The sequence below is a fragment of the Phalacrocorax carbo genome, chromosome 10 (assembly GCF_963921805.1).
Source record: "Phalacrocorax carbo chromosome 10, bPhaCar2.1, whole genome shotgun sequence".
Classification (NCBI taxonomy): domain Eukaryota; kingdom Metazoa; phylum Chordata; class Aves; order Suliformes; family Phalacrocoracidae; genus Phalacrocorax; species Phalacrocorax carbo.
In genome coordinates, this window is record NC_087522.1 from 19,274,289 (window position 1) to 19,301,463 (window position 27,175).

Below are 27,175 nucleotides of genomic sequence, written 5' to 3' on the forward strand. Positions count from 1 at the left end.
CAAATACAAGTGAATGTAAAATAATGCATTATATTTCCAACTTTACATTTGCATACTTTCTAGAATCAAAGAATCACAGAATCATTAAGGTTGGAAAAACCCTCTAAGATAATCAAGTCCAGCCACCAACCCAATACCATCAGGCCTCCTAAACCATGTCCCCAAGTGTCAGGTCTACATGTTTTTTGAACACCTCCAGGGATGGTGACTCCACCACCTCTCTGGGCAGCCTGTTCCAATGCCTGACCACTCTTTCAGTAAAGAAATTTTTCCTAATATCCAGCCTAAACATCCCATCACAACTTGAGGCCATGATGAAATTGAATGAATGATTTCTCAGTACAGCTTCTGGAAATGGCTCTGCCATGAGCTTCCGCGACACAAGTTCATTGCTCTGCATAGCAGTATCAGCTAGTCACAAGGAAGCCCTGAAGGAAGTGCATATTAACTGATCTGCTTAGTGCTTTCAGCAGTTATGCCCTTAGCCATTCTTTGAAAGAATGGGACTGCCCTGCCTTCCGAAGCGCTAGCCACTGCCAGAGGCAAGGTTCCCAGCACTGCCTGTCACTGCCCTGCCTGACACCCTGCTAACCACTTGTGCCTGGCACGGTGGATGCTCTATCTTGCTTCCGATCACTGCCCAGTAGCCTTAAGATAAGTATGAAAAATCTTCTTAAGACCCCATTTAAACTCCAGCTGCAATGGCTACAACTCCTCTTTTGTGTTTTTCTTTCCTTATAATGTCTTGTACTTTCCTTATGGTCCTTTGTGGTTTCTTTTAGACTGTAAACCTTCCGGGTTTGGCAAAAGCCTGCATTACCAAGCTATGTGCATTTACAACGCCATATAAAAGATTATTACTTTATTGGTCACTTAAGCATTCCTAGTTCATAATCTTTAATGTGGCAGTTATTTATCCAGTCGTGAATAGAGCACTGCTGCCAAGTCAAGGCAAATAAACACTATGAAAGACCTTCATCTTTGAAATGAAGCCATTTCTGTCCCAGTCATTTCTGGTTTTGCAAAAAACCAGTCATATTGTTACTGAGCGCCAAACTATTCTGATCTTAAAGTGTTCTTAAAGCAACAGTTGGATCTAACATTTGCACAGAGGTTTTCACCTGAAGCACTTGCAAGGTTGGTAAATAGGGCAGTCTCCAGTGCACAACCACAAGCCCGAGGCCTTCTTACCCAATACTACTGCACCCAACAGTCCTGCCCACAGTGCCAGTACGGCACCTCACCGCCACCCCTGCCACCCCTCACGGCCACCCCTCACAGCCCCCCACCGCCACCCCTGCCACCCCTCACGGCCACCCCTCACAGCCCCCCACCGCCACCCCTGCCACCCCTCACGGCCACCCCTCACGGCCCCCCACCGCCACCCCTGCCACCCCTCACGGCCCCCCACCGCCACCCCTGCCACCCCTCACGGCCCCCCACCACCACCCCTGCCACCCCCTCACGGCCCCCCACCGCCACCCCTCACGGCACCCCCTCACGGCCCCCCACCGCCACCCCTGCCACCCCTCACAGCCCCCCACCACCACCCCTGCCACCCCACTTCGCCCCCATCACCCCGCCCCAGCCCCTCTCCCCGCCGCGGCGCGCGCCCCACTCGGCCTCAACGCCGCAGACACCGTGCACGTGCCGGCGCCGCCGCGGCCTTTGCGCATGCGCGAGCCCATCCCGCAGCCGCCGCGACCTTTGCGCATGCGCGGCTAGAGGCCGCTGTCTCTCCCGGTCCAGCCGGAGGCTGCCCGAGAGGCGCGGCGGCGGTAAGGGCGGCCCCAGCGCGGCCGGCGGGCGCGCTTCCACCGGCACCGGGAGCCAGCTTGGGCGGGGGCGGAATTCGGTGCCGGGTCGGCGGGACCTCGGAGGGTAGCGCCTTCCCGGGGAGCAGCCGGGCGGGACCGGGAGGGGGCCTGCCCCGAGCCCGGCCTTCGTCGGGCCCCTTTCGCGGGGCGCCGCGCTGGGACTCGCTGCCGGTGCCGGGCGGTGTGAGGCCGGCGCGCCCGGGGAGGCGCTGCCGGGGGGGGGCGTCGGGACGGGACGGGAGACCCCGAGCCGCGGGTTCCCTGGGCGCTGGTGCCGCCGTGTCACCGGTGCCGCCGCCGGGAGCTGTCGGTGTGCGAAAGCGCTGCCCGCTCTTCTACCCCCGGCTGCGAGCCGGCCCGGGCAGGCTCGGGGTTAGCCTCTTCGTTTGTTCCAGTGCGTGGAGGCTCTCACAGAAGGCGTTTAAATGGCTTGTGGGGGCCTCTTGGCCTGAAGGCGCCGTCGGCACCCTGCTGCTGCACTTGCTTTCCTGCAAAATATGTCGAGACCGGGGGATGAGGCAGGGACAGACCCTCTGATTGCTGGTAATGCTCACCCAAACACTCGGAGTGTACGCTTATCCTGCCAGCTGGTCCCAGTTAGAGGGAGAGTTTATGCTCACATGAAGAGCTCTCTAAAGCCAAAGCTTATGTTCTGCAGCTTCTTCCTTGAATATTTTAAAATGTCTATCATGAAAGCAACCTTTTGTTATGAGGCTGTTTTCATGTTGGTCTTTAACTAGTAGCCACTCTCTGAAGCGTACACACATGTACCCGCAGCGCATCCGTAAGCAGGCAGTTGCTGTTGGGATACTGGGGCTGCCAGAATGTTACCCAACCAAACACGGGATTTAGGGTGCCAACTTGCCAAAATGTTCCTCAGCCTTTCTCAGCCTATGAACAGGAGAGCAAATAACTGCTTAGTTGACTCTAGCCCCAGGTGGTGTCCAAGGGCAGCAGGAGGGATGCTGTCTTGCAGGTGCTGTGTAGCTGTGATGAGAGGGAAGTTGGTGCTTCTATATCGAACTATATTACCTTAAAAACTTGCATTTTTATGTCCAGTTCCTACAGGAAGCTGGAGCATCTGAAAGCTTTTCTGGCTTACAGGAAATCCCAGTGGGATTGTCAGAGCATCCAGGAATACCCAGAGCATTTCCTTCTTTGTGCAATCACTAGCAGTTAGACTGTGTCACAAAAGACTTCCCTCTAAGATAGTTACTTTGCAGGAACAACACTGATAACCTGAATCCAAGGTCTCCAGCAACATTTTGTTAGCTCTTTGTTGCTCCCAAGCGGTACGTGATACTTCTGTCCTTTGTAATTTGTAAAATGGCTGTGGATAGTATTGCACAATAATTAGCTGTTGGGAATCTTTGTGCTGAATGTCTTCTCTGTCATTAATATTTGAAAGTTTGCAGGTGTTCCTGTAGCTAGAATTTGAATGCTAGGGAAGGCAGTTTTCTGCTTCTCTCTTTTGCTGTTAATAATTAAATGCTGCCAAGTAAATGTTTCTAACAGGCTATCCATGGCCCCATCACATATTTAAGCACCCTTGCTTTTCCCATCTCTCTCCTTCAATTGCAACCTTCGTTTTTTCCCCTTGGTTGTCTTTGCTTCTTCACTCCGTTAATTTGAAATCTTGAAAAAGCCTCCCTCCTCTGATCAGCCTTGCCATTTGGACTGTAAAGAAAACTGAAAAAAAAATATTCCTGAACTAAAATTATCCTGTCCGTAAATTTAAGGCAGGCAAGCACAAAAAGCAAGCCAGTCCACGCTGCACGTCTCTCACCATCTCCAACACCAAGGTTACTGCAATCTGATAATACCACTCTGGCGTTTGTTTAGATCGTAAGTGCCTTTGCTTCAGTGCCAAAGCTGGACAGAGTTAGTGACAAGCAAATTATTGTCAACAGACCACAAATATAGTCCTTGCTGTTCTAGCTCTTTAGAATGCACTCTGCCCTCCCGTTAGGTTGGAGAGGCCGTTAAAGCTGCTTGTATTAGGCTGTACATACGCATGCTCAGAAGCAGACAGATGTATGTTAACACTCAAAATATATAAACTTTGTTAATGGTCTGAAAGAAAAATAGCTATTTATATTCCATCTATGCATAGCCTTGAATTGTGATTGAGAACTAAAGAACTAAAATTTCTTTTAAATTTCTGCTTATTTGGGGGTGTCTTTATTGACGGGTTTAATTGCAATATTTGCATTTTTATGGCAACTTATTTTGCAGTAAATTTATAAGTTATTTTATATTAAAAATTTATAATAAATTTATTGTAATTTATATTAATATATAAAATATTAAACTGCCATGTTTGCATGGGGGGGGGGTGCAGTGGAGTTTGTCGCCGTAATGCTAGTCTTTAGCCATTTGTAGTGCCTTTTGTACTTGACCAAGGCAGTCACGCGACCTTTCTGATATAAAAATAGACAGACCTAATTGCACTATATTAATGATTGACTTGCTTATAGTCCATGGGTATTGGTGGGAGTACATGCTGGAGATGTCCAGCTGTGGAATCAACTGTTTTAAATTCTCAAAGACTGATATATGAAAATGCTCGTATCTCTGGTGTACACACTCTTACGCTTTTCCATATCTCATTTGTTCTCCTCTCTGAGCTTTCAGACATGTTGCAAAAGACCATGTGTGGTTGATTCCCACTCTCTCAGGAAAGAGACTCAAAAGAAATCTCATAGACTGCCATTGTGTGTATTAATTAGCATGCTTAATTGTGCTTGGGGTGTACGGAGCTAAATGTTAGCAAATAGATGTTACTTTGGTGTAGCTACACCAACACTGGATTATTTTCTTAAGTTTTCCACGGGAAAAAAACTTAAGGGAGAAATAACTCATGCACAAAGTTGTTGTAATGACTGTATTTTGCAGGAAACTAGAACAGGGTTATTGCAAAATCTGCTAGGCTGAATAACATTCATTTGGAAAGCAAAATAATGTTTGACAGATTTGTTCAAACCTTTCTGCCTAATAGGACAAGGGCCTCTTATATTGACCCTCAGCAACTCAGCTGATCTAACATACATCAGAAGATAGTTATTTTTGTTTTGGAACTCGGTATCTAAATACCATAAGTTGCAGAGCTGGTATTCTAAACCCCCTACCTGTGCAGCAAATACCTCTATTAGTGCTAGGAAGAGAGATGCTTTCCAGAGACTGTCTGTTTAATACAGAATTCTGTACTTCTGTAGAGAAGGGTTGGGGGGAACACAGCAGTCAGCTGCAATGAGAATATTAGCTAAAAGTATTTATGACAAACATGCCACAAGTAGTAATCCTGCTTGTGATTTTAGAGGCTGAAATGAGTTGTTTATGCTGTAAGCATTTTAACAATGTGGTTAATTAGCTGCTCTCCTCTCTTATGAGGATATTTGTCCCTCCATGTTTTCTATACCATAATCGCAAGTATGAAGGTTGGAAGCCATACAGCAGTGCAGGCAGGTACCTTTTTTCTTTTTTTTTTTTTAAACGTATGGAGGTCAATGGTGCACCTCACACACATGGATGTTGCCCAATGCATTGTTTAAAAAAGTCTAATTTTTTAATTTTTTGGCTTCCATCAACAGGCCCAGCAGAAGGGAGTAAATAAGAAGATCATCTTACAAGGACAGGTTCTAAGGTAAGGATTGATAAAAGCACTTCAGTCAGGGGAGTGGAGGAGTGTTGGGATCCTTTGTTTTGTTTGGGTTTTTTTTTGTAATATCTTCACTGTATACAGAAAATGTTTGCTTTAGAATCTGGTTCCATGCAGAGACTAGATTCCTGCTCCTGCTTTACTTTTCAGTAGGCCTGTAAGCCCTCTCCTGCAGTGGAGAGACTTTGAATGCATTGGCCAGTGCACTGTTAAGTCCCTGTAGGTTTACTCAGAACAAGCACATCACTAAAGAACACCATCAACAGCAAAGTCTCTTCTCAAATATCCTGTGCACTGGCCCCTTAACTATCTTAATGGCCTAACAGAGCTAGTCTTTCCAAAGTTTCTCCCCTCTAGTAAGATTAGAGGTTAGCAATATACACTAATAGTAAGGTTATAATTTCAGCAACCAATCTGTTGTTATAAATACCCTTTGATTTTTAAAATCATAATCAAAATAATGCAGAACTAGTTTGGGATTCTACATCGATGAGTTTTTCATTGTGAAATGCTGTTTCTGTACCTTCGCTGCTGCAGAGGATGTGTTTGTTGCTACTGTTGGAAAGACTAAAGAAGTAAGTGTCAAAATAATGAGATATATTGTTCGAGTTCCCTGAAATGTGGCTATTAGCATGCTGCCTGAGATTAGGTCCTCCTTTAGTTGTAAAGTGTATTTGGAACTGGCATGATGTTGGTGTCTAAACACTCTCATGTGTAGGATAATCTACCCTTTGTTTCAGGAAAGGGGTAATCCATTATCAAGGATACCAGATAATTGAAGCTTTTCTTCTGAGCAATCTTGGGGAAAATTGAGAAAATCTGTAGGGTTTTGCAGAGCTGGAAGAAAATAAAATCTGTATAAAATGGTACCTTTAACATTGTAATTTTTATATGCTTACCTTACTGTAAATCGGCTTTTGTTTTCCAAGAGAAAACTTCTACACCATTAGCACTTAGTGCATAGAATAATGAAATAATCTGAGATGATAATATATTCCTACCCCATTTTTAGCTGCCAGCTGAAATTATGGAAGGACAAAACTTACCCTAGAATAAACAAGATCTAGTGATAACTTCTGATGCGAATAGAGTATCCCTCCCCATTTGCCTACTACAGAGGCAAGGAGTGCATGCAGCAATTTCCGTAGGCTCACTAAGAGTAAGGACTTGTGTGCTTGATTAGCCCAGGGTTACTGGTTCATCCAGTCAGTATCTAATTTAGGTATCCCCTAAACTCTCCAGCACTGCCAGATTAAGTATTTATAAATTGCACTGGGAGGTCTTAAATCAATATAAACATGTCCTATCAGTTAATTTTACAGAAGAATTAAAGTAGTATAAGTGTCCACACTGATATTTCTACAGCTTTGATTAAATCGTCTTTTTGGTTTGTTTTAAAGGTGATGTGGGGAATAGGGACGTTGGCCTGTTTCATTAACAGACTTTAAATGGCAGAGTTTATATTTTGAACCTTTTGCAAGAAAGAATGTACAACGTTCGTCAGGGTGGACATATTTTTGATAATGTGAATATTGTGAGGAAACTGAATTTGATCATTTGTTGTAAAAAGAGGATATATATTTGTCTATATATTGTATATATACAATATGTATGTGTACAATGCAATGTATGTTTTGTGTGTATATGTATATGTGTGAATGGAAAGTATATTTGTATTTAAAAGATACAGGCTGAGACTGCGATGAGCTAGTTCTGCTTGTACATTACTTGAAAAGCAAAGGCTTCCTTGTAGCCTGCAGGCAAGGCTCCTGATTCTACTTGGCCCAGCCTAGCAGATGTATTGTCTTGTTAAAATCGATATAGAAAAGGATGCAATTTTATGGAACAGAAGGATAAAAACAAAAAAATCCCAGTTACAATATGGTATAGCTCATGACTTGGAGACTGCTGAGGTTGCCTGTAGGAATGTGTATGGGGCTTTGAAAAAAGGTGTGTTCATGTCCATAAAGCAGCTTGCTTTCTCAGTGCGATACCAACCATAGCAGTCTGAGGCCAGGGGGTTCCTGCTAGCTGGGAGGCTTGTTAGGTTGTAGGCAGGCTGCATGAGTTTTGGGACCTGCGCTCACCATGGTTTGGGATGATGAGTGTTCAAGCAGCTTAGCAGTTGCACAGGTACACTGTCATCTAAAGTCTGGCCCAGAGTAGAAACTAAACACTTCATAGAGAAAACTCCTGGACACACTGTTGTGATACTCAATCACAAAAACTGTTGAAACTGTTCAGACAGTGGGAGGAACAGGTCTAAAAGGTATGTGCTTTTTAACCTCTGAATGGTTTTCTTATACTAATAAATCCATAAACATTGCCACTGTCTGTGAAACGCTTCTCTGCAAACGTCTCTCTTGGATACCAGAAAAGGTCACACCTAAGGTTGTGGCTTCTACTTATAAAAATATCCATGTCTTGCCATTCATGCTGCCTGCTGCTGTTCTGGACCTAAAGAAACTATGAGCACATAAGAAACAAAACATGGTTACATGTACTCCTGTAGAGAAGGTTTAGATAGGAGGAAAAGAAAAAGATCTGTGTTCAACATAAACAAATGCAAACATTATGTCTAAGAGGAGAACATTTCAAAGCACAGATGTTTAAAGATACTTTTCTGCCAGTAAATGCTTGTAGTGAGAGAGATCTAGAGGTTATTCAGCCGCCTGGGCTGGAAGGGAGGGATGGATCACAGAACAAACCTCCCGTAATCCAGGAGGAAGCAGTTTACAACCTGCCGAGTCACATGAACACTCACAAATCTATGGGGACGGATGGGATCCACCCAAGAGTGCTTGAGGAATCTGATGGAGGAGCTTGTCAGGCCACTCTTCATTGTTTATCAGCAGTCCTGGCTAACTTGGGAGGTCCCAGACGACTGGAGCTTGCCAGTGCGATGCCCATCTACAAGAAGGGCCAGAAGGGAGGATCTGGGGAGCTACTACAGGCCAGTCAGCCTGACCTCAGTACTGGGGAAGATTATGGAGCAGTTCATCTTGAGTGTGCTCGCCAGGCATGTGCAGGATAACCAGGGGATCAGGCCCAGACAGCATGTCTTCATGAAAGGCAGGTCCTGACTGACCAACTTGATCTTCTATGACCAAGTGACCCACCTAGTGGATGAGGGAAAGGCTGTGGATGTTGTCTACCTGGACTTTAGCAAAGCCTTTGACAGTGTCTTCCACAGCATCCTCCTAGAGAAGGGGGCTGCTCACGGCTTGGACAGGCATACTCTTTGCTGGGTTAAAAACTGGCTGGAAGGCCAAACCCAGAGGCGTGTGGTGCGTGGAGCTAAATCAAGCTGGCAATTGGTCACAGGTGGTGTTCCCTGGGGCTCAGTTTTGGGCTCAGTCTTGTTTAATATCTTTATCAATGATCTAAATGAGGGGATTGAGTGTGCCCTCACTAAGTTTGCAGATGACACCAAGTTGTGTGGGAGTGTTGATCTGCTGGAGGATAGGAAGGCTCTGCAGAGGGATATGGACAGGCTGGATCGATGGGCCAAGGTCAATTGTATGAGGTTTAACAAGGCCAAGTGCCAGGTCCTGCACTTGGGCCACAACAACCCCAGGCAACGCTACAGGCTTGGGGAAGAGTGTCTGGGAAGCTGCCCAGTGGAAAAGGCCCTGGGGGTGCTGGTTGACAGCTGCCTGAGCATGAGCCAGCAGCGTGCCAAGGAGGCCAACAGCATCCTGGCTTGTATCAGGAATAGCGTGGCCAGCAGGACCAAGGAGGTGATTGTGCCCCTGTACTCGGCACTGGTGAGGCCACACCTCGAGTACTGTGTGCAGTTTTGGGCCCCTCACTACAAAAAGGACATTGAGGTGCTGGAGCGTGTCCAGAGAAGGACAATGAAGCTTGGGAAGGGTCTGGAGAACAAGTCTGATGAGGAGCAGCTGAGGGAGCTGGGGGTGTTTAGCCTGGAGAAAGGGAGGCTGAGGGGAGACCTTATCGCTCTCTACAACTACCTGAAAGGAGGTTGTAGTGAGGTGGGGGTCTGTCTCTTATCCCAAGTAACAAGCAATGGAACGAGAGGAAATCGCCTCAAGTTGTGCCAGGGGAGGTTTATACTGGAGATTAGGAAATATTACTTCACTGAAAGAGTGGTCAGGCATTGGAACAGGCTGCCCAGAGAGGTGGTGGAGTCACTGTCCCTGGAGGTGTTAAAAAAATGTGTAGATGTGACACTTTGGGATATGGTTTAAGAGGCCTGGTGGTATTGTGTTGATGGTTGGACTTCATGATCTTAGAGGTTTTTTCCAACCTGAATGACTCTACGTGACAGATGTCAAACTGATAGAGAGCATTCAATGCAAGAGAGCAGGAAAATGGATTTGCTACTGTGTAGGAGCTACTCCCTGACAGTTACACTGCATCTTTGGTTGTACATAGTGCTTCCAAACAGAGAAAGATATACACTGGAGGTATTCAGGGGGAAAGACTGAAAACTGAAGATTGCATTTCAGTGTAAAAATTTTTATCAGAGCCAGAGTTTGCTGTTGAAGAGACATCTCTTTCTAGTTACTTCAGTTTTTTGAAACAAAGGGAAGAATAATAATTAGCACAATATAGGGATTTTTTTTCATTCTTAAAATTTGGAAGAAACCAGAAGGAAAACACAGTCAATATAGTAGGAAAATTGTATTGATTTTTCTGCACTACTTTGGCAGATTTTGTTTTTAAGTGGAACATTTTTAATACATCGTGTGAAATAGTTTTGTTGCTTAAATGCAGTTTTCTTTTGGTTTTTGGGAGGTGGGGGTGGGGAGAGGATAGGGATTCTCTTCTCTTTAATTTTACTTGTTGTTCCTTGGTTTGGTTTTTTTTTTTAATGAAGTAGACAGGACAGAAAGCTCCTGATCTATGTCTTCGATAATATTTATCATCCAGTATCGTCCTACAGTGCTCTGTTCTTCAGCCTTTTCACCCTTTGTGGAAGCTTCAACCATTTTTTTTTTTTCTTTTTAGCAAGAGTATTTTGGGGTTTTTTGCAGACTTTTAGCTTGTTTGCTTTTTTGGTCTTTATTCGTACCTCTGTGGTATCTTAATGATCCCTACAGCTCACAATATCAACTGTGGTTGAGCATTAGAAGTGCTTGTATCATCCTAGGGCAGGGGTGGGAATGAGGGGGTGCTGCTTTGTATTGAAGTACTTGCAGATATAAGGCGTGCCCATTCTCCTAAATATAAGCTACTGTCATTTATTTGGCCTGCAGTGAAAAGCTCATTGTGTGTCTGAACTTTTGACTGTAATAAAGTACACAATACATTGATCACAGATAATTTAAAAAACCTGTTTAAGAATACAATAGTACTTTCCTAAGAATGAAAGCATGGGATTCTAGGACAAACCTTCTGTGACTGTACTTCATCTACAATGGTGGCATCCCAAGAGAAATTGTCTAGATGCCTAAAATTATTTCCCTGTAGCATACTCTTCTATCAGGTCTTTACCAGTTACTGAGGAAAGTGAGAAGTTTCTAGACTTTTTCCCAAAAGAATATCAAAAAACAGTGGGGACCAGCTAACTAATCCCCTATTGTTATGGGTAAACTAGTACTAGAACATTATTGAGAATTGTATTCCTGGAAGCCCAGCTTGTGCTGTACGCAGTGCCCAGGGCAAATCATAGAGATCGAACTGCATTTAACCTCGTTAAAGCAATCCATCGAACTCTGTGTACTCTACCGAAAAGAATCTCACTCCAGAATGTGTCAGTGTGATCCGCCTTGCTCTCCTGCACAAAATGAGCTAGTTGTGTTCACATTGTTCTAGTGCTAAATGAATCTTCGTCAATGATGTGAGGCATAAGAAGTAACTGAAGCTGTAAATGTGACAAAACATGCTTCTGACCAGGAGGTGTTTGTGGGAAGGGAGATGGCGCTATGGTGACTAGTCTTGTTTCCAGATCCATGTAGCAGCGATGTCAAGGTATGCTGCTGTAAGTGTGGGCTTGGGGAACACTGCAGGATGCACCGAAGTACTCGGGGAGGAGAGAGTAACTGTCTGCTAGTTGTCGTTTATTCTGCAGTTACCACTGTCTTGCTGCATTACTTCGTTCTTCTGCCAGATTCTTTGGTGTATGCAGCAAATGTATCAGACATAATTCAATATTTCTCAAGGATGGGAAATCATCTACTCAGAGTTTTGTGTTTAATTTCAGCATACTGGGATGAGGACTAATAGCTAGCAGTCCTGAGGAAACCGTTCTCATTATCTGTTCGTGTGCTTTCTGCGTGGATTAGTTTAATGAGGTTATGAAAGAGAGTAGACAAGGGTTTTTTCCCTGGCTATATCACTACTCAACACTATGAACAGCAAACAATATGGCACACGTCTGGGAGTGTAGCAGTTGTCTGGATTTGTAGAGCAGCAAAAGAAAGTATTTACGTTCTGTTAGCACATTATAAAAATGCATGCCAAAGTTTTGATTGTCTGTATCTAGCTATTATCTGTACAGTATATAGCAAGTAGCGGAACCAAAGGTGGTGTAACTCTCCATGGTTAAGATAAAAAAATGTTCTTTTCAAAGTTTGAGTTTCTTGTTATAGATCAGCTGCACTAGATTTGAGTGAAGTGTCTTAATAAGCTAAAATCTTTAGTTACTTTCAGAACACCAAGTTGCAAGAATGCCTAAATGGAATAGGGGTCAAGGTTTTCTTGATTAAGTATAATTTGGTTTTTTAGGCTCTTTCCTGTGTTTATTAAAAGCAATATCAAATCATGTAATCTCAGGTTTTAACCGAAGTTGGAATTTATTTTTATAAAGTTTAGAATGTAAGTACTTCACTGCTGTGGAGGACTGCATGTACTAAAGGAATGGAATGGAAATGGAATGGAAAATGTGGCTAGACTAGCAAGCTAAATAGTTCCTAAAAATTTAGTAATTGACTTGAAATCATGCCAGTTCCATTTACCATGGTCATTGCTTGGTTTTGAATTGTAATGATTACTTGCTTCAGAGTTCAAACTTAACAAAAGATTGAAAAATCTTTTGCCTGTTTTACAGCCACTTTAGCATCTCTTCAGTATTCATTCTTCTACTTCTCACTTGTGTATTTCTTTTACATTGCACTTAACTGGAGAGCTCTGTTATTAGGGTGCATAAAAAGGAGTGTGGCCAGCAGGTTGAGGGAGGATATCCTCCTCCTCTACTCCACCCTAGTGAGGAGTAGAGTACTTCTGGAGTACTGTGTCCAGTTTTGGGCTCCCCAGTTCAAGAAGGACAGGGAACTGCTTGAGCAAGTCCAGCGGAGAGCTGTGAAGATGATCAGGGAACTGGAGCACCTCTCTTATGAGGAAAGGCTGAGACACCTCCGTTTGTTCAACATCTTTACTGTGAGGGTGCCAGAGCAGTGGCACAGGCTGCCCAGGGAGGGTGTGGAGTCCCTTCCCTGGAGCCATTCAAAACCCACCTGGATGAAATCCTGCGCCCCCTGCTCTAGGTGTGCCTGATCAAGCAGGGGGGTTGGATGAGATGATCTGCAGAGGTCCCTTCCAACCCATACCATTCTATGATTATAGACTAATAGATCTAACAGTCGCAAAATTGTGTGGCAGTTACCAAGGAAAAAAAAAAGCTTTTTCTCCTACTGTTTTGTAAAAGTCAGTCTGATCAGAAAGGATAATGGCTGCTTCCCCTTAACTAAGGTATACATAACTTCCAAGCTTTGTCCTTGTTATGAGTAATGTAATTTTTTTGCTAATTTTTACAATTCCCTTAGTTCTGTTCTAACAAGTACTTGAAAGCATTTCAGTTCTGTGCAGTTCAGGTGCTGATCCATCCTGTTGTCCCCCTGTCCAGTTAGAGAATACTTACCACAACATGATGCTAACTTCTCTAAAGTTACTTGAGCAAGAGTGAAGGAGATTTCTTGCAATAAGGAGGTATAAATGGGTCTTTCTGCTTGCCTTTAACTGTATCTTTACACAAACATTTCATTGTTAAATGTTTTTTCTCTTCTGCCGGTGTCTTACCCCTTCTTTCTGTGTGAAAGCTAGCTAGTTTAGGTGAAGGTGGGACTTTCTGACACAGGCATCCACTCTTACGCAGCTGTCCTCCTCTATTTTTACTCCTTAATTGACAGTCCAGCCTTCCATCCCTCCAAATATAACACTCTGCACTGCCTGCTTGCTCCCTTGCAGTAGGAGAGATGGGTAGGAGACAGCCCTGCCTAGCTAGCCCTTTGCTACTGACCATGAGGCAGCTTTTGTCCCCTCTTCCCACCAAAGTTAAACATTCCTCTTCACATGGTTGCCAGAAGAGAGTGAACTTGCCTGGAGGGAGGGATGGAGGAAGATTCGGAAGGAGCAGGAGGAGGAGATGAAGGCTGGCTGGAATTTTCCTGAGATTTCTTGGGATCCTCTCCTTTGGCAAGTAAACATTCTCTATTTGGGGCCTGGTCGCTTTCTGTAGCCATTGGCAGTGTCAGGAGCTATGTGCTATTACACTGAAGCATGCTAATTCTGTTGGTTTTGCAAGCACAGTTAAGAGCTGGTCACGCTCTGGCAAACTTGACAATACCTATTTGCTTTGCTGTCATTTTTTTTCCTCACAGCCTCTAGAGCTCTGAAAAGCTTAAGCAGCCAGACCTACTTGCAGACCCATCGGATTTATCAAAGCCAAAGCATGTATAAGGCTGTAAGCTCAAATCAAAAGTTCTGGCAATCTGACTTCTGTCCTCTAGCTGCGGACTTCAGTGAGCTTTCTGAGGAGCACATACTCATCAAATTCATTAGTTTCTGGAATGGACAGTAGCTTCAGCGGGAAAAGTGACTGTTTGATGCAACCTCTAAATATGCTTCTGTCTCTGAATGCTAGAATGTAAGACAGGAAAGAGTAAGGAGTGGGGACAAAGTTTACAGGAGAAAGGACAGCTGAGATGTAACTCTGAGTATCTTAGGAGCTGTCTCATATGATGGACATTTTACTTAACCCTCCCTAATGTAAATAGAAGCAGGTCCCAAGGGATAATGTCAGAAGGGGAAAGCTGTTGCATAGTGAAGACTCCAGCAAGCACAGGATAGTAATTGTTACTATACTGAAGTGGCCATGAACAGAATGGCTCACCTCACCATGCTTTTGTCACTGCTATATAGGATTAAATTTCTCTTCTCCACAAGGATCTTATTCTAGGATTTGAATTAAAGATAATGAGTTTCCCTATGAATCCCAGGTGGAGAATGACAGAAAAATATTAACTTCCATGGACCTGACGCTGACTTTGTGATGGACTGGTATTCTACCATTGCTGGTTTTGCATATCCTGAAGACAAGCCCTCAGCTCACACTGAGAGGTGTCATTTCTGAACATCATAAGATATCTTGCTTTTGGAACTGAAGTTGAGACAATGTGTTGCCCCCTTTAATTACAGTGTGAGAATTAGTTTCAGATGTGAGAGAACACAACAAAAAGAAGTGGTGAGCATTTCTGTATTGCTTTTACACTGTACAAAGATGACTCAAAAGTGTCTTCTTTTTATTTAAAAAAGAAACAAACAAAAAACCCTGAAGTAATTATTTGGTAGAGAAGAGCCATCCAGAAGCCTTCTCTGAAAGAGTCCTGTGTGTTGCTTCCAACCTTTTAAAAGAGGAGTTAAATTTTGGAATTTCAGCATGTGTTTCCAAAATACCCAGGTTAATATTTAGTCAGAATCTAAAACTGTCTGAATTAAATGTATGGCTGTCCAAGCAAATTCTCATTTTGTGTTTATGAACTTCTGTCTACTTGAGGCAAAATGTTTGTTTTACTTTCCTATAGTAAAGCAGGGAGGATGACTTGTTTGTCTTGATGGTGTTTCTTCCTTATGAGTTTTGAATAATTTTAATGCACCTGTTGTACAAAAGACAATGCTGATAAATTGTCAAGTTCCATGCATTCTCCAGTCTGTTGACATGGGGATGACTATCTCTGGAAGCATTTCAGTAACTTCTTTTGTTGATTCAACCTGGCTAAATAATTTCTTAATTGTACAGAACAGTTTTATAGGCCTGTTATGTTTCATAGGAATTATCTGCCTTTGCAGAGTGTGCAGTATCAATGGCCGTGTGCTTCCTAGCTTTAATCTGGCACTGAGCACACATTGGTAGAGACGTTCCAGCAGTGGGCAAATCTGTTGCCTGCTGTGATTAGTGCATCTTATTGTATCTCCCCTTCTAGATTTTCACTGACTTGATTAAAGGTGATTCAGGTATGGCTATTAGCAGGTACAGTCATGCTGTCTGCTGGGACGCAGGTGTACTTTAAAGCTGGAGTCAAATGGTAGATCGTGTAAACATGTGGTTTGACAAACTAGAGGCCAGAACCTGATCTTTCAGCTCCTGGTGCTATTGCAGTGGTGTGTGTTTTTAAAATCTTCTAATGTTGGTGGTAGCAGGCCCTCTAGAGGGTGATTTGATCATAGGAGCATGTACAAGGTCAGAGCCAGAAGTCCAGTACTTGAGGGAGTTAAGAAGCAGTTTCATGAAGCTGTTGTAAGCTGATGTGAGCTTAAGCTGACATGTACTGCAATTGGAAAGGGTGGTTCTGTCCTGCACTCACCTTTGTTCTGGCACTAATGTTGTTCTGGCTGACCATCTTGCTTATCCAATGGAAAAGAAAAATTGTACCAGATTAACAAGCTGATCTCAGTGACTGTGGCCACACGAGTGCTAGTACCAGCACAAAGAAATGACTAAAAACACATGGCTGTGGCTAGCAGGAAGCCAGCATCTCTTGTCACTGGCCACACAGTCTTAGAACAGTGTTAAGCGTTAAGCTGCTCATGAAACTGCATCCTTGTAGTATTAAATAACAGTTACTTCCCCAGAGAATTAGGAAGAGAGATTGCAAATTGAACAGACTTTACAATGGATATTTTTGAAGTGAGAGGCTTCTGTTCTCTAAGTGAGAAGTTAACATAAAGAAACCTTAACTTCCTGTGGAGGTGGCCTCTTGGCAGGCTACTGATAAATTACTTCAGTATGAGTTATTGACAGAATGGAAGTAAAGTTTGGCTTAAAAATAAAAAGGCATGTATCTTAACTTTCTTCCCTTTAGAAAACAATTTTGGCATTGCAGGAACAAGTTGAATGTACACATGTACTCCCAAAGAAAATGGGAGTTTACCTGTTACTCAAGCCTCTATTTTTTTACTTTTCCTTTTGCAGGAAAAGCTGCAAGTCATTTAATGACCAAATAAGGTCTCCATTCTCATGATTTATCTGATATGCTTCTCCTGGAGCCATGGATGAATACAACCGCTTTGTGGATTGGGACAAAATGGATGTTACTGTCCAGAGCCAGGATGCGAAGGAGCTAACCTGCACAGAGTTCCAGGAGCTCAAGCAGCTGGCCCGGCAGGGCTACTGGGCCAAGAACCACTCTCTGAGAGCCAAAGTGTACCACAAACTAATTAGCAACATCCCATGCCGCACGGTGACCCCAGATGCAAATGTGTACCGGGACATTGTTGTGAAGATTGTTGGAAGACGTAACAGTAGCTGCCTTCCACTACCGGAGTTTGTGGATAACAGCTTGGTCCCCACATACTGCTTGAATGCAGAAGGCATCGCGGCAGTCAGGAAGATTATATTGTGCATTGCAAATCAGTTCCCAGACATATCGTTTTGCCCAGCACTTCCTTCTGTGATAGCTTTGCTCCTCCATTACAGCAAAGATGAGGCAGAGTGCTTTGAACAGGTTTGTCGCATCCTCGCTTGCAATGACCCATCCAAGCGGCTCATTGATCAGACGTTCTTAGCTTTTGAGTCCTCCTGCATGACCTTTGGTGACCTGGTTAACAAGTACTGTCAGGCAGCACATAAGCTGATGGTGGCAGTGTCTGAGGATGTGTTGGAAGTATACTCCGACTGGCAACGGTGGCTCTTCGGAGAACTGCCTATGGTGTACATTGCTCGGGTCTTTGATGTGTTTCTGGTGGAGGGCTACAAAGTTCTCTATCGTGTTGCACTGGCTCTTCTGAAATTTTTTCACAAAGTCAGAGCTGGGCAGCCCATGGAGTCTGACAGCATACAGCAGGACATTCGAGCTTTTGTGAGAGACATTGCCAAGTCAGTGTCTCCAGAGAGGCTTTTGGAAAAAGCCTTTGCTATCCGCCTCTTCTCGCGGAAGGAGATCCAGCTTCTGCAGATGGCCAACGAGAAGGCTTTGCAGCAGAAGGGCATCACAGTCAAGCAGAAAAGGTAAGGCTCTCACTACAGGCAGCCTGAGTGATCTTGTGAGTTTTCCCAGTGTGGTGAGCAGTCAGTCCTGGGTGGCTACTGGTGGGGAAGGAGAAGAGCTCTACTGGTATGTGCAGGTATCTCTGCTGGCTTTTTTTTTCTCTGCAGAAATTTAATTTAAGCATTGCTGGGATCGTAATGAGGAGTGTAACTGAATGTTATGATACAAGGGAAGCAAAGCAGTTTCTCATAGCTTACTCAGTGATTAATTTATAATTATGTTTTACAGGTACATATTAATTGCAAGTATTGTATCGCAAAAGTGTCTTTCACAAGCTGCTTTTAAACTAAAAGGCATTTTAGCAAAGCTGGAAAAAACACTGATAGATTACTTGGAAGAAAAGTAGCCAAACAAATGTGAAAAAGAATTCTTAAATATGAGATTACTTGTATAAAATGTCGATTTCATGCTGCCCAGTGTTGTGAATTCAGCAGTTTCTTTAGTGTAAGGAGACAAACACTGTCCAAGCTGGAATGTTTTGCTTAACTGGGGAGTTATTTTAACAATGCAAGGAAGAAATAAGCCTTATTTACAGGTTACTTTTAGAATTAGTTTGACTGCAAACCTCCTGAAAGTCAAGAGTTGTAGTAATCATAGGTAGGGGTCAACCTATTTTGTGACAGGTCCATGTACTATTAGAAATAATGATTTTGAAAGAACCATGGATGAGAAGAGGGAGGATACTGATCCAAATGATGATTGCATAATCACAATTTCTTTTCAAAATGACGGGAGGAAAAGCCAGCTGTAAAACTATTAAATGAAATCCTGCTCCAACATGACAGTAAAAGCTACAGTGATAAAAACCTCAGCTGAAAGACCTCTCTGTGTATATAGAAAAGGCAGCAATATATTAATCTAAACAAAATCAGCATCTTGCCAAGTGAAAGTGTATGTGCAGGTAAACACTGCTGTTATAGACATGTTCTGTTTCTCCTAAGGCCTTCTGTGACTGCAGAAAACTTCTCCCACCTGCTTTTGAAATCGAAGTTTAGGTGTTGAATAGTTTTATCAGCTGTCCTGACTTCTGAAGGGAGGATGACTCCTAGAGTCTACTGGGGTCAGTAAGTGTGATACTTCTAGAACTTTGTATTCTAGAGGAACAGCCTTTCATTTTCTCCAAATCTTTGAAAATCAAAAGGTACCAGCCACTGATGTATTAGGATCTTACAGCCAATTGTGTTCCTGAGCTAGTCACAGTAGTTGCAAACAGGTGTCATTCCATGGTATTGAAATATATACTTAACCAGATTTCAGCCTATAAAATAACATAAATATTAGCTGAACCTCTTTCATGTGCCCACATATATGTAAAGTTCCCTCCAGTCTTTTCCAACAGTTTAGTTTTAGACTCAGTTTGGTTTACAGTTAGCTTTTGCTTTATCTTGCTCATATCTTGGAAGAGACTAGTCTGTCAGTCTCAGATATTCCAAGGCCTTTAGCCACTGGAATGTCACATTGGGTAGAATTCAGACCATTGTATCTGGGAAGTATTAATTCTTCCAGTGTGTAGCTTTTCTTCCTGTACTGAAGTTCAGAAGAGTTGCAGTATCCTTTCTGAGTATATTCTTCAGCAACAGAATGAGAGCTTTGAAAGAAAAAAAAAACCAAACCAAAAAGACCCAAACCAAACAAAAACAAATAGTAAAAAACAACCACAGAAAAACCCATAATCTCCTGCTGTGTTAAATGTTGTAGAGATATTCTTGCTCAGAACAGCAGTGATACCTTCAAAGCAGAAAACAATAAATCCGTACCCAAATAATGCCAGTAGTTACTGCCTTACCAGGCAGAGTTGCTAGTGAAAAACTTTTATCCTCTCTCGGCTACTTTTTTTAAACATACTGAAACTTCTCAGTATCCCTGGCACAGTACTGCTGTGAACTTGGCTCAGTTTGGATCCCAGTAGAGGCAGATGTGGGTGCTGGAGAAGTCAGCTTTTCTCCAATGCTTGATAGGATGTGCTTGGCCCATGCAAGTAGATGATGAATTATTTTCAAATCAGGTAACTACAAGCAGGTAGCAAAAAGGGAAAAAAAATATAAATGGGAAGTATTTTACCCTGACTTTTCGTTTGTTTTTCTTGTGCTTGGTGATTCAAATCAAACCTTACTTTGTTTCTCTCCAGGCTCCTTTCATTCACTTTGTCACGGATGTAGGAAATCACTGATCTTTTCTATCTTTTTTTTTGTCTTTCTCCTTATACATTCTCCTTCTGTCAATTCCACACCCACTGCACCCCTCCTGTTTGCAGTGTTGCATCTCCCAAAAGGTAGGTTAAAATGCTTGAATCTTTGCCCTTTGCTCGTTTCTTCTGTCTTTGGCTGGTTATTTTTTCTGAGGCTGTCATTATTACTAATGCTGGGGCAGGAGAAGCAGGGCAGCAATTATGGCACCCAACTGCCGTGTAACATCTCTTAAAAACACTCGTGCAAAGTTAGTTCAAAGCACCTGCAAAGTTGGAAAAGGGATCATAGACCCAGCTAGTCACCATAGTACTTCCATATGGCAAGACAGACCTGTGTTTTCCAGAATGGAAATAGTAATGGTAATGGTGAGATATGAGTCCTTTCCAGATTGGAAGTGTTACTTTTAAACACTTCAAGTAATGTGTCTTCAGAACTGTTAGTCATTGTCCCACATCCAAACCTGGTATATACAGTTGCAATAGATGTGACTTTTTTTCTTCTTTGCAAGAAGTATTTGCAAGACTTCTTTGCCACAGTTAATTGGAAAGATGTTGGACTGAACCCAACTTGGCACCCTCTTAAAAGTGACTTGTCTCTATTCATTCTAGATTATATTTATTTTTAAGTAAATAGGTTTATTTAGAGGCAAGAAGACTATTTTCCTGTTTCAGTGGAGGTCAGAGTTACTCAGCCATGTAGCATTAATGGCTAATGAACTCACTCATCAAGTCTTGGCCCTGAAAAGCAAATATTAAAGAACAAAACCCAGTGCATTGTGATACCTGATAAGCAGAGAACTTGGAAAGGAGAAAGACTGCCCTGTGAGTATTAAGTGCGACAGATGAATGGGTTTAAATTAATGCTTTTGAGAATCTTCTGGCCTTGATGCAGGTGCCCTGAGTTAACTTTAGTGAGTGGTGCACACTAACGTTTGTACTAATTTATAAAATCAAAATTGGAATTAATTTCCTCATGTTTTCATGTCTGAAAGAACACCTTAAGAGACTTATCAAAGCATGTTTCACATATCCTGTGTGGGGATGATTTTACCTCTAATAAATCAGCAGGCTGTTAATTACAGCCAAGCAAATCTTCAATGTCTGTGTATTATTTTACTGTAATTACAGTTTTCTGAATGGAGCAGAAAGCCCTGATCTCTGCTAGGAAGTACATAGTTTGGGTTTGAGGGGACTTAGGTAGATGCAGAGTGTCTGTTGACACTGATCTCAACACAGGATTAGGTTTCAGGCTTATACACCACATATGGCTTATATTGCCATTTATGGCTGAGAAACAACATATCACTTGTACCACATGTTTATGCCCTCACTGAAATTATAATGGATTTTAAAGATAATGCAGACGCTGTAAGATTTGACCCAAAACAAACTACAGCAGGAAGATGTAATTCAGTGAGTCACACCTTGGAGTGTAGTATGTGCTGTCTTGGAATACATACAGAGCATATCCCCTCTGACAGCTGCTACCACGTGTCATCAATGTTGGGTTTATCTTCAGGAACTCTGAGGTCTCTGAAGCACATTGTATTAATGATATGGCTGGAAAAATAACATTCCTATGAAAATAGCAAATAAGCTGCTTTCTTAAACATTTAAATTGTGCTCCTTTTCTAAATCTAATATGCTTTGGGATAATAACAGTTGAACATGTCTTTCAACATCAGCAATCAACAGAGAATTGTCATGCCAATCCCAATAAGCCAGTGTGAAGAACTGAGGAAAACACTAATGAAGGGTAAAATCTTAATGAATTTGTTCAGTTCTAGTGGTAGCCTTTAATAGAGTGCCAGTCCAAAATTAGTGTTGTCTTAAACTGCTCGTTTTTTTTACCCGATGACCCTGAAAGACCTCTGGTGTGGTGAAGGCTAAACTTAATTTTCATCAACCAAAATAAACCAAAACATTGGGATTCTTTCTTCACCAACTTGTGTGCTGTTCATTTCCACTCACTTACAACTTTGAAAAGCAACTACCTAACTGAAGTAGATGATTTTAGGTATCACTAGAGAAACACCGTCAGAAATGAAGGATGAATATGGGTTAGATACTTGTAACTCTAGCTGCAATTTTCTGAACCACCTCCAAAATTCTTGTATTTCTGTTAAGCAGCACAGAGTTCGGTATGATGTAGGTGCAGGCTGTGTATTGACACTGGTCTCAACACAGGACTGGGTTTCAGTCTTAAGCACCTGCATCTCTGATTTATGCCTGGGAAATAGCAGGTCATTTTTTATCAAATCCTTCAGTCAAGCTATGGTCTGGGTTTTACTAACTGAATGGTGACGTTAAATATAAAATGATTCGCCATGATATTCAAGGGGCAGGAATGACGTGCCTAGAATAGCTTTAAATGGCCAATACAGTGGTAAATGCTTTCTAGTAAATCAGAAAGATCTGTTTGTAAAGGTGATATTCTACCTACATCGAAAAGTTGTAGGAAGACACAGGGTAGTGGAAGTGATGTGTTACTATGAATACTGCTAAACATAGGTTTTGAATGGGGTCTGGTTAGGAATGTTCTTAAATCAGCAGTTCATAGTAGTCAGGAGAAGGAACACAGGCAAAAGAAAAGGTACAATGAGGCTGAGAGTCTTTTAGGAGCAATACTTAAGTTTAGTTGCCCAAACAAATCACAAGTGTGAAAAATGTACAGACTAAGCATACAAATAATTGAGGCTTGCTTGTTTGAGGTTTAGTAAGTTTAAAACTGTTTTGATATTTGCTACTAACTCTTAGCCTATTTATCATCATTACTTTCCCTCTAGAAATTCCCTGCAATAAACTAGTTGACTGCCCTGAATATTTTTTAATTCCCTGAATGTGAGAAAGATCTGATTTCTGACGAACTGAAACCAAGGCATTGTTTCTCAGCCCGGAAGGGCTGAGACCCAAAGTAACATTCTGAAGGTGTGGGTTCAAGTCTTGGCTCATACTTTGCTTCAGTTGATCTCTCCTGTGCCTCAGCTTGCTATGTGTAAAAGCACAAATAATGTCCTAGTCAGTGATACTGAGAGTTTTAAAACCCATTAATAGTTGCAGCTTGCTTAAATAGGTGTTTATAAAAGTTCCTTACTAATTAAATAATGCAGGGTAGCAATGTAAGTAGTCATTGCTACCCTTTATTTTGCTAGAGGAAGCAGTAATTTTATTAGCTTAAGTGACCTAAGGAGTCCCTTCATTAGAAATGCTGACACTAAGGCAGCTACAATAAATTTCAGGCAGCATTTCCCAATGTCTCCAAGCCAGCACCACTCTAAAGTACAGTAAAAATGCTGCTGATTTCTTGGTACTACAAGCAAAAATAATAAAAAATGTGTAGTTTGTGTGTTGTAGGGAGTGAGCTAAGGTATTAAGATACATGCAGATATGCAGTATTGAGGTCCTCTTTATGTTCCATGAAACCGAGGGGAAAGAAATGTGTAACGGTAAAAAAAAAAAAAAAAACAAACAAAAAAACAAAACCCAATCCACCAGAAATTGGCAAATACTTGCAATGGAACCCTTGCATGCAGAGCAAACTGTCTGAAGTTTCATTTAACTAATGGCTACCCAATAATTTAGTATGTTGTGTAAGTTCCAATCTCATTTCCACCATGTATTTGGCTGTCACCCTTGCATTTTAAAAGTCTTTAACATCAGCCATGGATGCAATAACACTTGTTTAATCGCCATGCTCTGAGTTTGTGCTTATTTAATCTGAGAAATGAAGACTGGTTAAGATGATGGTGATGGTGGTGGTTGTTGTTATTAGTATTACCTTCAAGTGTTTAAAAGCCATGAATCAGTTCTTATAATTGTATCAGACCCCTCTAGGGAGTATGGGGGTTTGCTTTCTGGTGTGTGTGTCTGGCATTCCTTTGTGTTTTCAGGCTCTGTCTGTAACCATGAACCTAGGAACTTCTTTGGTTCTTAGTGAAGTGGAAGTCATTGGTAATGACATGTTTCCAAGAGGTGGAATTTTTCAAAAGCTTCAAATACTTGCCTTGGATTAAAATTGCTTAGCCTGGTAATACTGATTCCTCTAAGGTTTCTGAGGGTTTTAGGAATTCTCTAATTCTGTGATACAGACAGGACCTCAGAAGGAGAGGAAGTACTACCTCTTCCTTTCAGATCCTGACTGTTTCTTTAGGTATTGTGTTCTCTGTGCTTACATATGAGCACCAGTGAGACTGTCTCAAACAGCAAATATAATTTGATGTATTTAAGGTCATGGTCATCCTAGTTGGCTCACCATTTTGTCCTCTATATATATAAAAAGGTACAGGCCACAGCTGCCATACAGAGGAATTGCTCCAGGTATTTCAGTAAGGCCACATCACTCCCTCTTCAGGATTATGTTAAACTGCAGTAGTTTATTATCTTCACTAAGTCATGGCCTTCTAATACCATGGGCTGGAGCTTTTAACAATCACGTATCTGCTAGGGTCTTTTAGTGCTCAGCTGTCTTTGTGTGTTACTGTCCAGTAATTCAAAACTTGTTTTATTGTTAAATTATTGTTTCTCAATGTTTTGTATTGTATTTCTCAGGCAGAATGTCCACTTAGCAGTTCATGCTGAGAACTTCAAGTCTGAAATTGTCAGTGTGAAAGAGATGCGAGATATCTGGTCGTGGATCCCAGAGCGATTTGCACTTTGCCAGCCCCTGTTGCTCTTCACCACCTTGGAACATGGCTGTAGTCTGAGCAGGTAAGGAAAACCTTCCCTGCTTTTCTCTACTGTAGGGCAAAAAGAGCAACTGGCGAACTGTTCACTGGATTGGCAAAAAGGTCATGCCTAGTCAGAACTTGATCTGAAGAATATTATTAGCAATGGGATGTAAATGTAACAAATTCCTTTTGGCTATAGCATTTGACCAGGATACTTCATAGGCCAAAACACGGCATGCCATTTTAAACTGTCCAAGACCAATTGGAGAAGTCAAACTTGCATTAGTTCACAGAATATGGTGGCCTGAGACTGGTTCATTCCCCACTGGGTATGAATGGTTTAACTCAGTGGCTGCCCTACAGCCTGTTTTGATAGATAACCCCATTCAGACTGATCCAAAGAATAAGGGAATGGTAACTGGAGATTCCTCTACCTGTGAATATGATTGTTGTTGTTTTTGAAGTGGGATAAACTAGATATGAGTGTCTAGTTGACATGGAAAACTATAGTGCTATAGCTCCTAATAAGGACTTTGACATCTGCAGTTAAGGTGCTCAGGTGGGGAGTTGTCTGCTGTCCTAGCCCTATGTGCTTATGAGGAAAAGCAGAAGCAAGCAACGAGAATGCATCATCATTGTTTTCTATGAAAACTGAAAGCTCTTCAGACACAGCTGTCAGTCCTCAGGACACAACTTCCTTTAGGTTGTCTTAATTCAAAATGCTGTAAAACACCACTCTTGTGATAGGTAGTCTTCTAGTTATTCTGCAGGGGCATAAACAACTGTACAGAGAACTGAGTAGAGAAGAACTGCTTGATAATATTTGTTTACACTCAATGCTAATAAGACTACAATAGACTGTAGAAAGCATTTGCAGCAATATGCTTAGTCTTCAGATGTCTTTTTTTCCCATGCCATCAGTTGGAGGTGGTGGTGGTGCCTGATGTTAAGGGAGGAAAAGAACTGCAGTTGGTGGTAGTCGAGTGCTCATTTTTGTGCTCTGCATTTCAGGTTCTATTCTCACAGCGAGGGACACGAACCAACTCTTCTCCTCATCAAGACCACAGCAAAAGAGGTGAGCGGGTTGAAAGGCAACAGGTTAAATTAGATTTAGGCAGTTATGTAATGCTGTATTGCAACACACAACTGTTCACAATAAAATGAAGAAGCAAGGGACCTGAAATTGCTTGGGGTTTTGTTTTGGTCTTTTAACAATGTTGTCATGATCCACTGTTGGGTTGAACAGTTTGGCAGAGGTTAAAGCCCCTTGCTTTCCAACCGACCTCAGATAATTCTGGGAAGTTGCAGGTGGCTGGGGTTAACTTCTGATTAACTCCAATGTGTTATCATGACGAGGTTCCTTTTACATTCTCAGAAACAGAATTAAGACTCAAAATGGAGTCAAGTGCCAAGTTGCTTTATTTGGCCAGAAATAGATACAGGAGAGAAAAGCAAAGAAAGAGGGGGAAAAAAAGGTGAAAAAGGGAACGAGAGGGAGGGAGAGAGTGGGACTATTGCGATAGTTATCACCACTGATCTGCAGCAGTCTGTCCGGTCCAGGTGAGGAGTCTGGGCGTCCGATGCATCTTTGAAGCCAGTGGAGGGGGAGATGTTCCAGAACGCGCCCCCTGTCGTCTCTACTGGTTTCCCCTTTTATAAGGTTGCTCCCTTGCATAGTCAGTAACTGTTCTGCATACCCCTGCCTCCCACTCGGTGGTGGGGCACATGCCCAGTACTGTTGCTAGAAGGTGCTTGAAAGTTCTGGAGGGTCTGAGCCCCTCCCCATATGTTGCCAGTCGGCCTTGGGCCCAGGCGTATGCGTGGAGGACGCGTACTCCAAGATAACAGGGCGCACATTCCTGCGGGGTCGACCTTGGTGATTAAACTGTTCCGTCCAGCTGCCGTAGTGATCAGGCTTTTAGTAGTGAAACTTGTCTGTCAGCGATGTTGAGACAAGTTTCTAGTCCCTGACAAATGTATGCTTTAAATGGTTTCATTTGTTGATTATGGGCCTGTGCATTTTTGGGTAAATCTTGTAAACTAGGTCTTGGTCAGCTATTCTTTTTCTTATAAGTAATGTGGGATGATGGACTGGAGTAACTCATTGAGCTCTTGAACAGACTCTCTTAATTGCAGAATCGGAGGGAGTCTGGGGAATTGTCTTAAGAAATCCATGATTAACAGAAGATATCTTCATTTTCCCCAGGATATGAAGAGAGAAAGTAGCAGAATTTAAATAATGTTAATAATATTGGACTACATAATGTGGAAAGAAAAGCTTTAGCTTCATCTTATTTGTTTAAAAAAATAAAAAATAAACCAAGAAAGCTCTGAGAACCTGAGGAGGGGGGCACACAGGTGCCTTATCTAATGAGCGTTGCTTCTCTGCGCTACTGTGTATGACAATATTGGACAACACAACGTGAAAACAGAAACATCAGCTTCACCTCATGCTTGTTTAAAAAAATGCATAAAACAAGAAAGCTTCCCAGAACCTCCTAAGGAGGGCACACAGGTGCTTCCTGTAATGAGCGTTGGTTGTTTGCACCGCTGTACATTACTTCTAAATAGTCTGTGTATAACGTTAAGCTATTATTGCAGCCTGCAGGCTTGTA

General features: G+C 42.5%; 1 protein-coding gene across 5 annotated transcripts in view; it reads left to right on the plus strand.

Annotated features, from left to right (window-relative positions):
* Positions 1–1,694: 1,694 nt before the first annotated feature.
* TBC1D24 (TBC1 domain family member 24) overlaps positions 1,695–27,175 on the plus strand; it is a 33,379-nt gene continuing 7,898 nt past the window's right edge. The window contains exons 1-6 of one of the 5 annotated variants that reach the window (XM_064462241.1): positions 1,695–1,778; positions 5,408–5,460; positions 16,631–17,665; positions 19,960–19,977; positions 24,442–24,600; positions 25,572–25,635. In XM_064462241.1, the coding sequence (XP_064318311.1) occupies positions 16,707–17,665; positions 19,960–19,977; positions 24,442–24,600; positions 25,572–25,635 (1,200 nt within the window). In that variant the 5' untranslated portion in view covers positions 1,695–1,778; positions 5,408–5,460; positions 16,631–16,706. Of the gene's footprint in view, positions 1,779–2,109; positions 2,361–5,407; positions 5,461–14,672; positions 14,903–16,630; positions 17,666–19,959; positions 19,978–24,441; positions 24,601–25,571; positions 25,636–27,175 lie in introns of those variants that run through there. The other 4 variants (XM_064462242.1, XM_064462245.1, XM_064462244.1 and 1 more) reach the window with 4 other exon arrangements.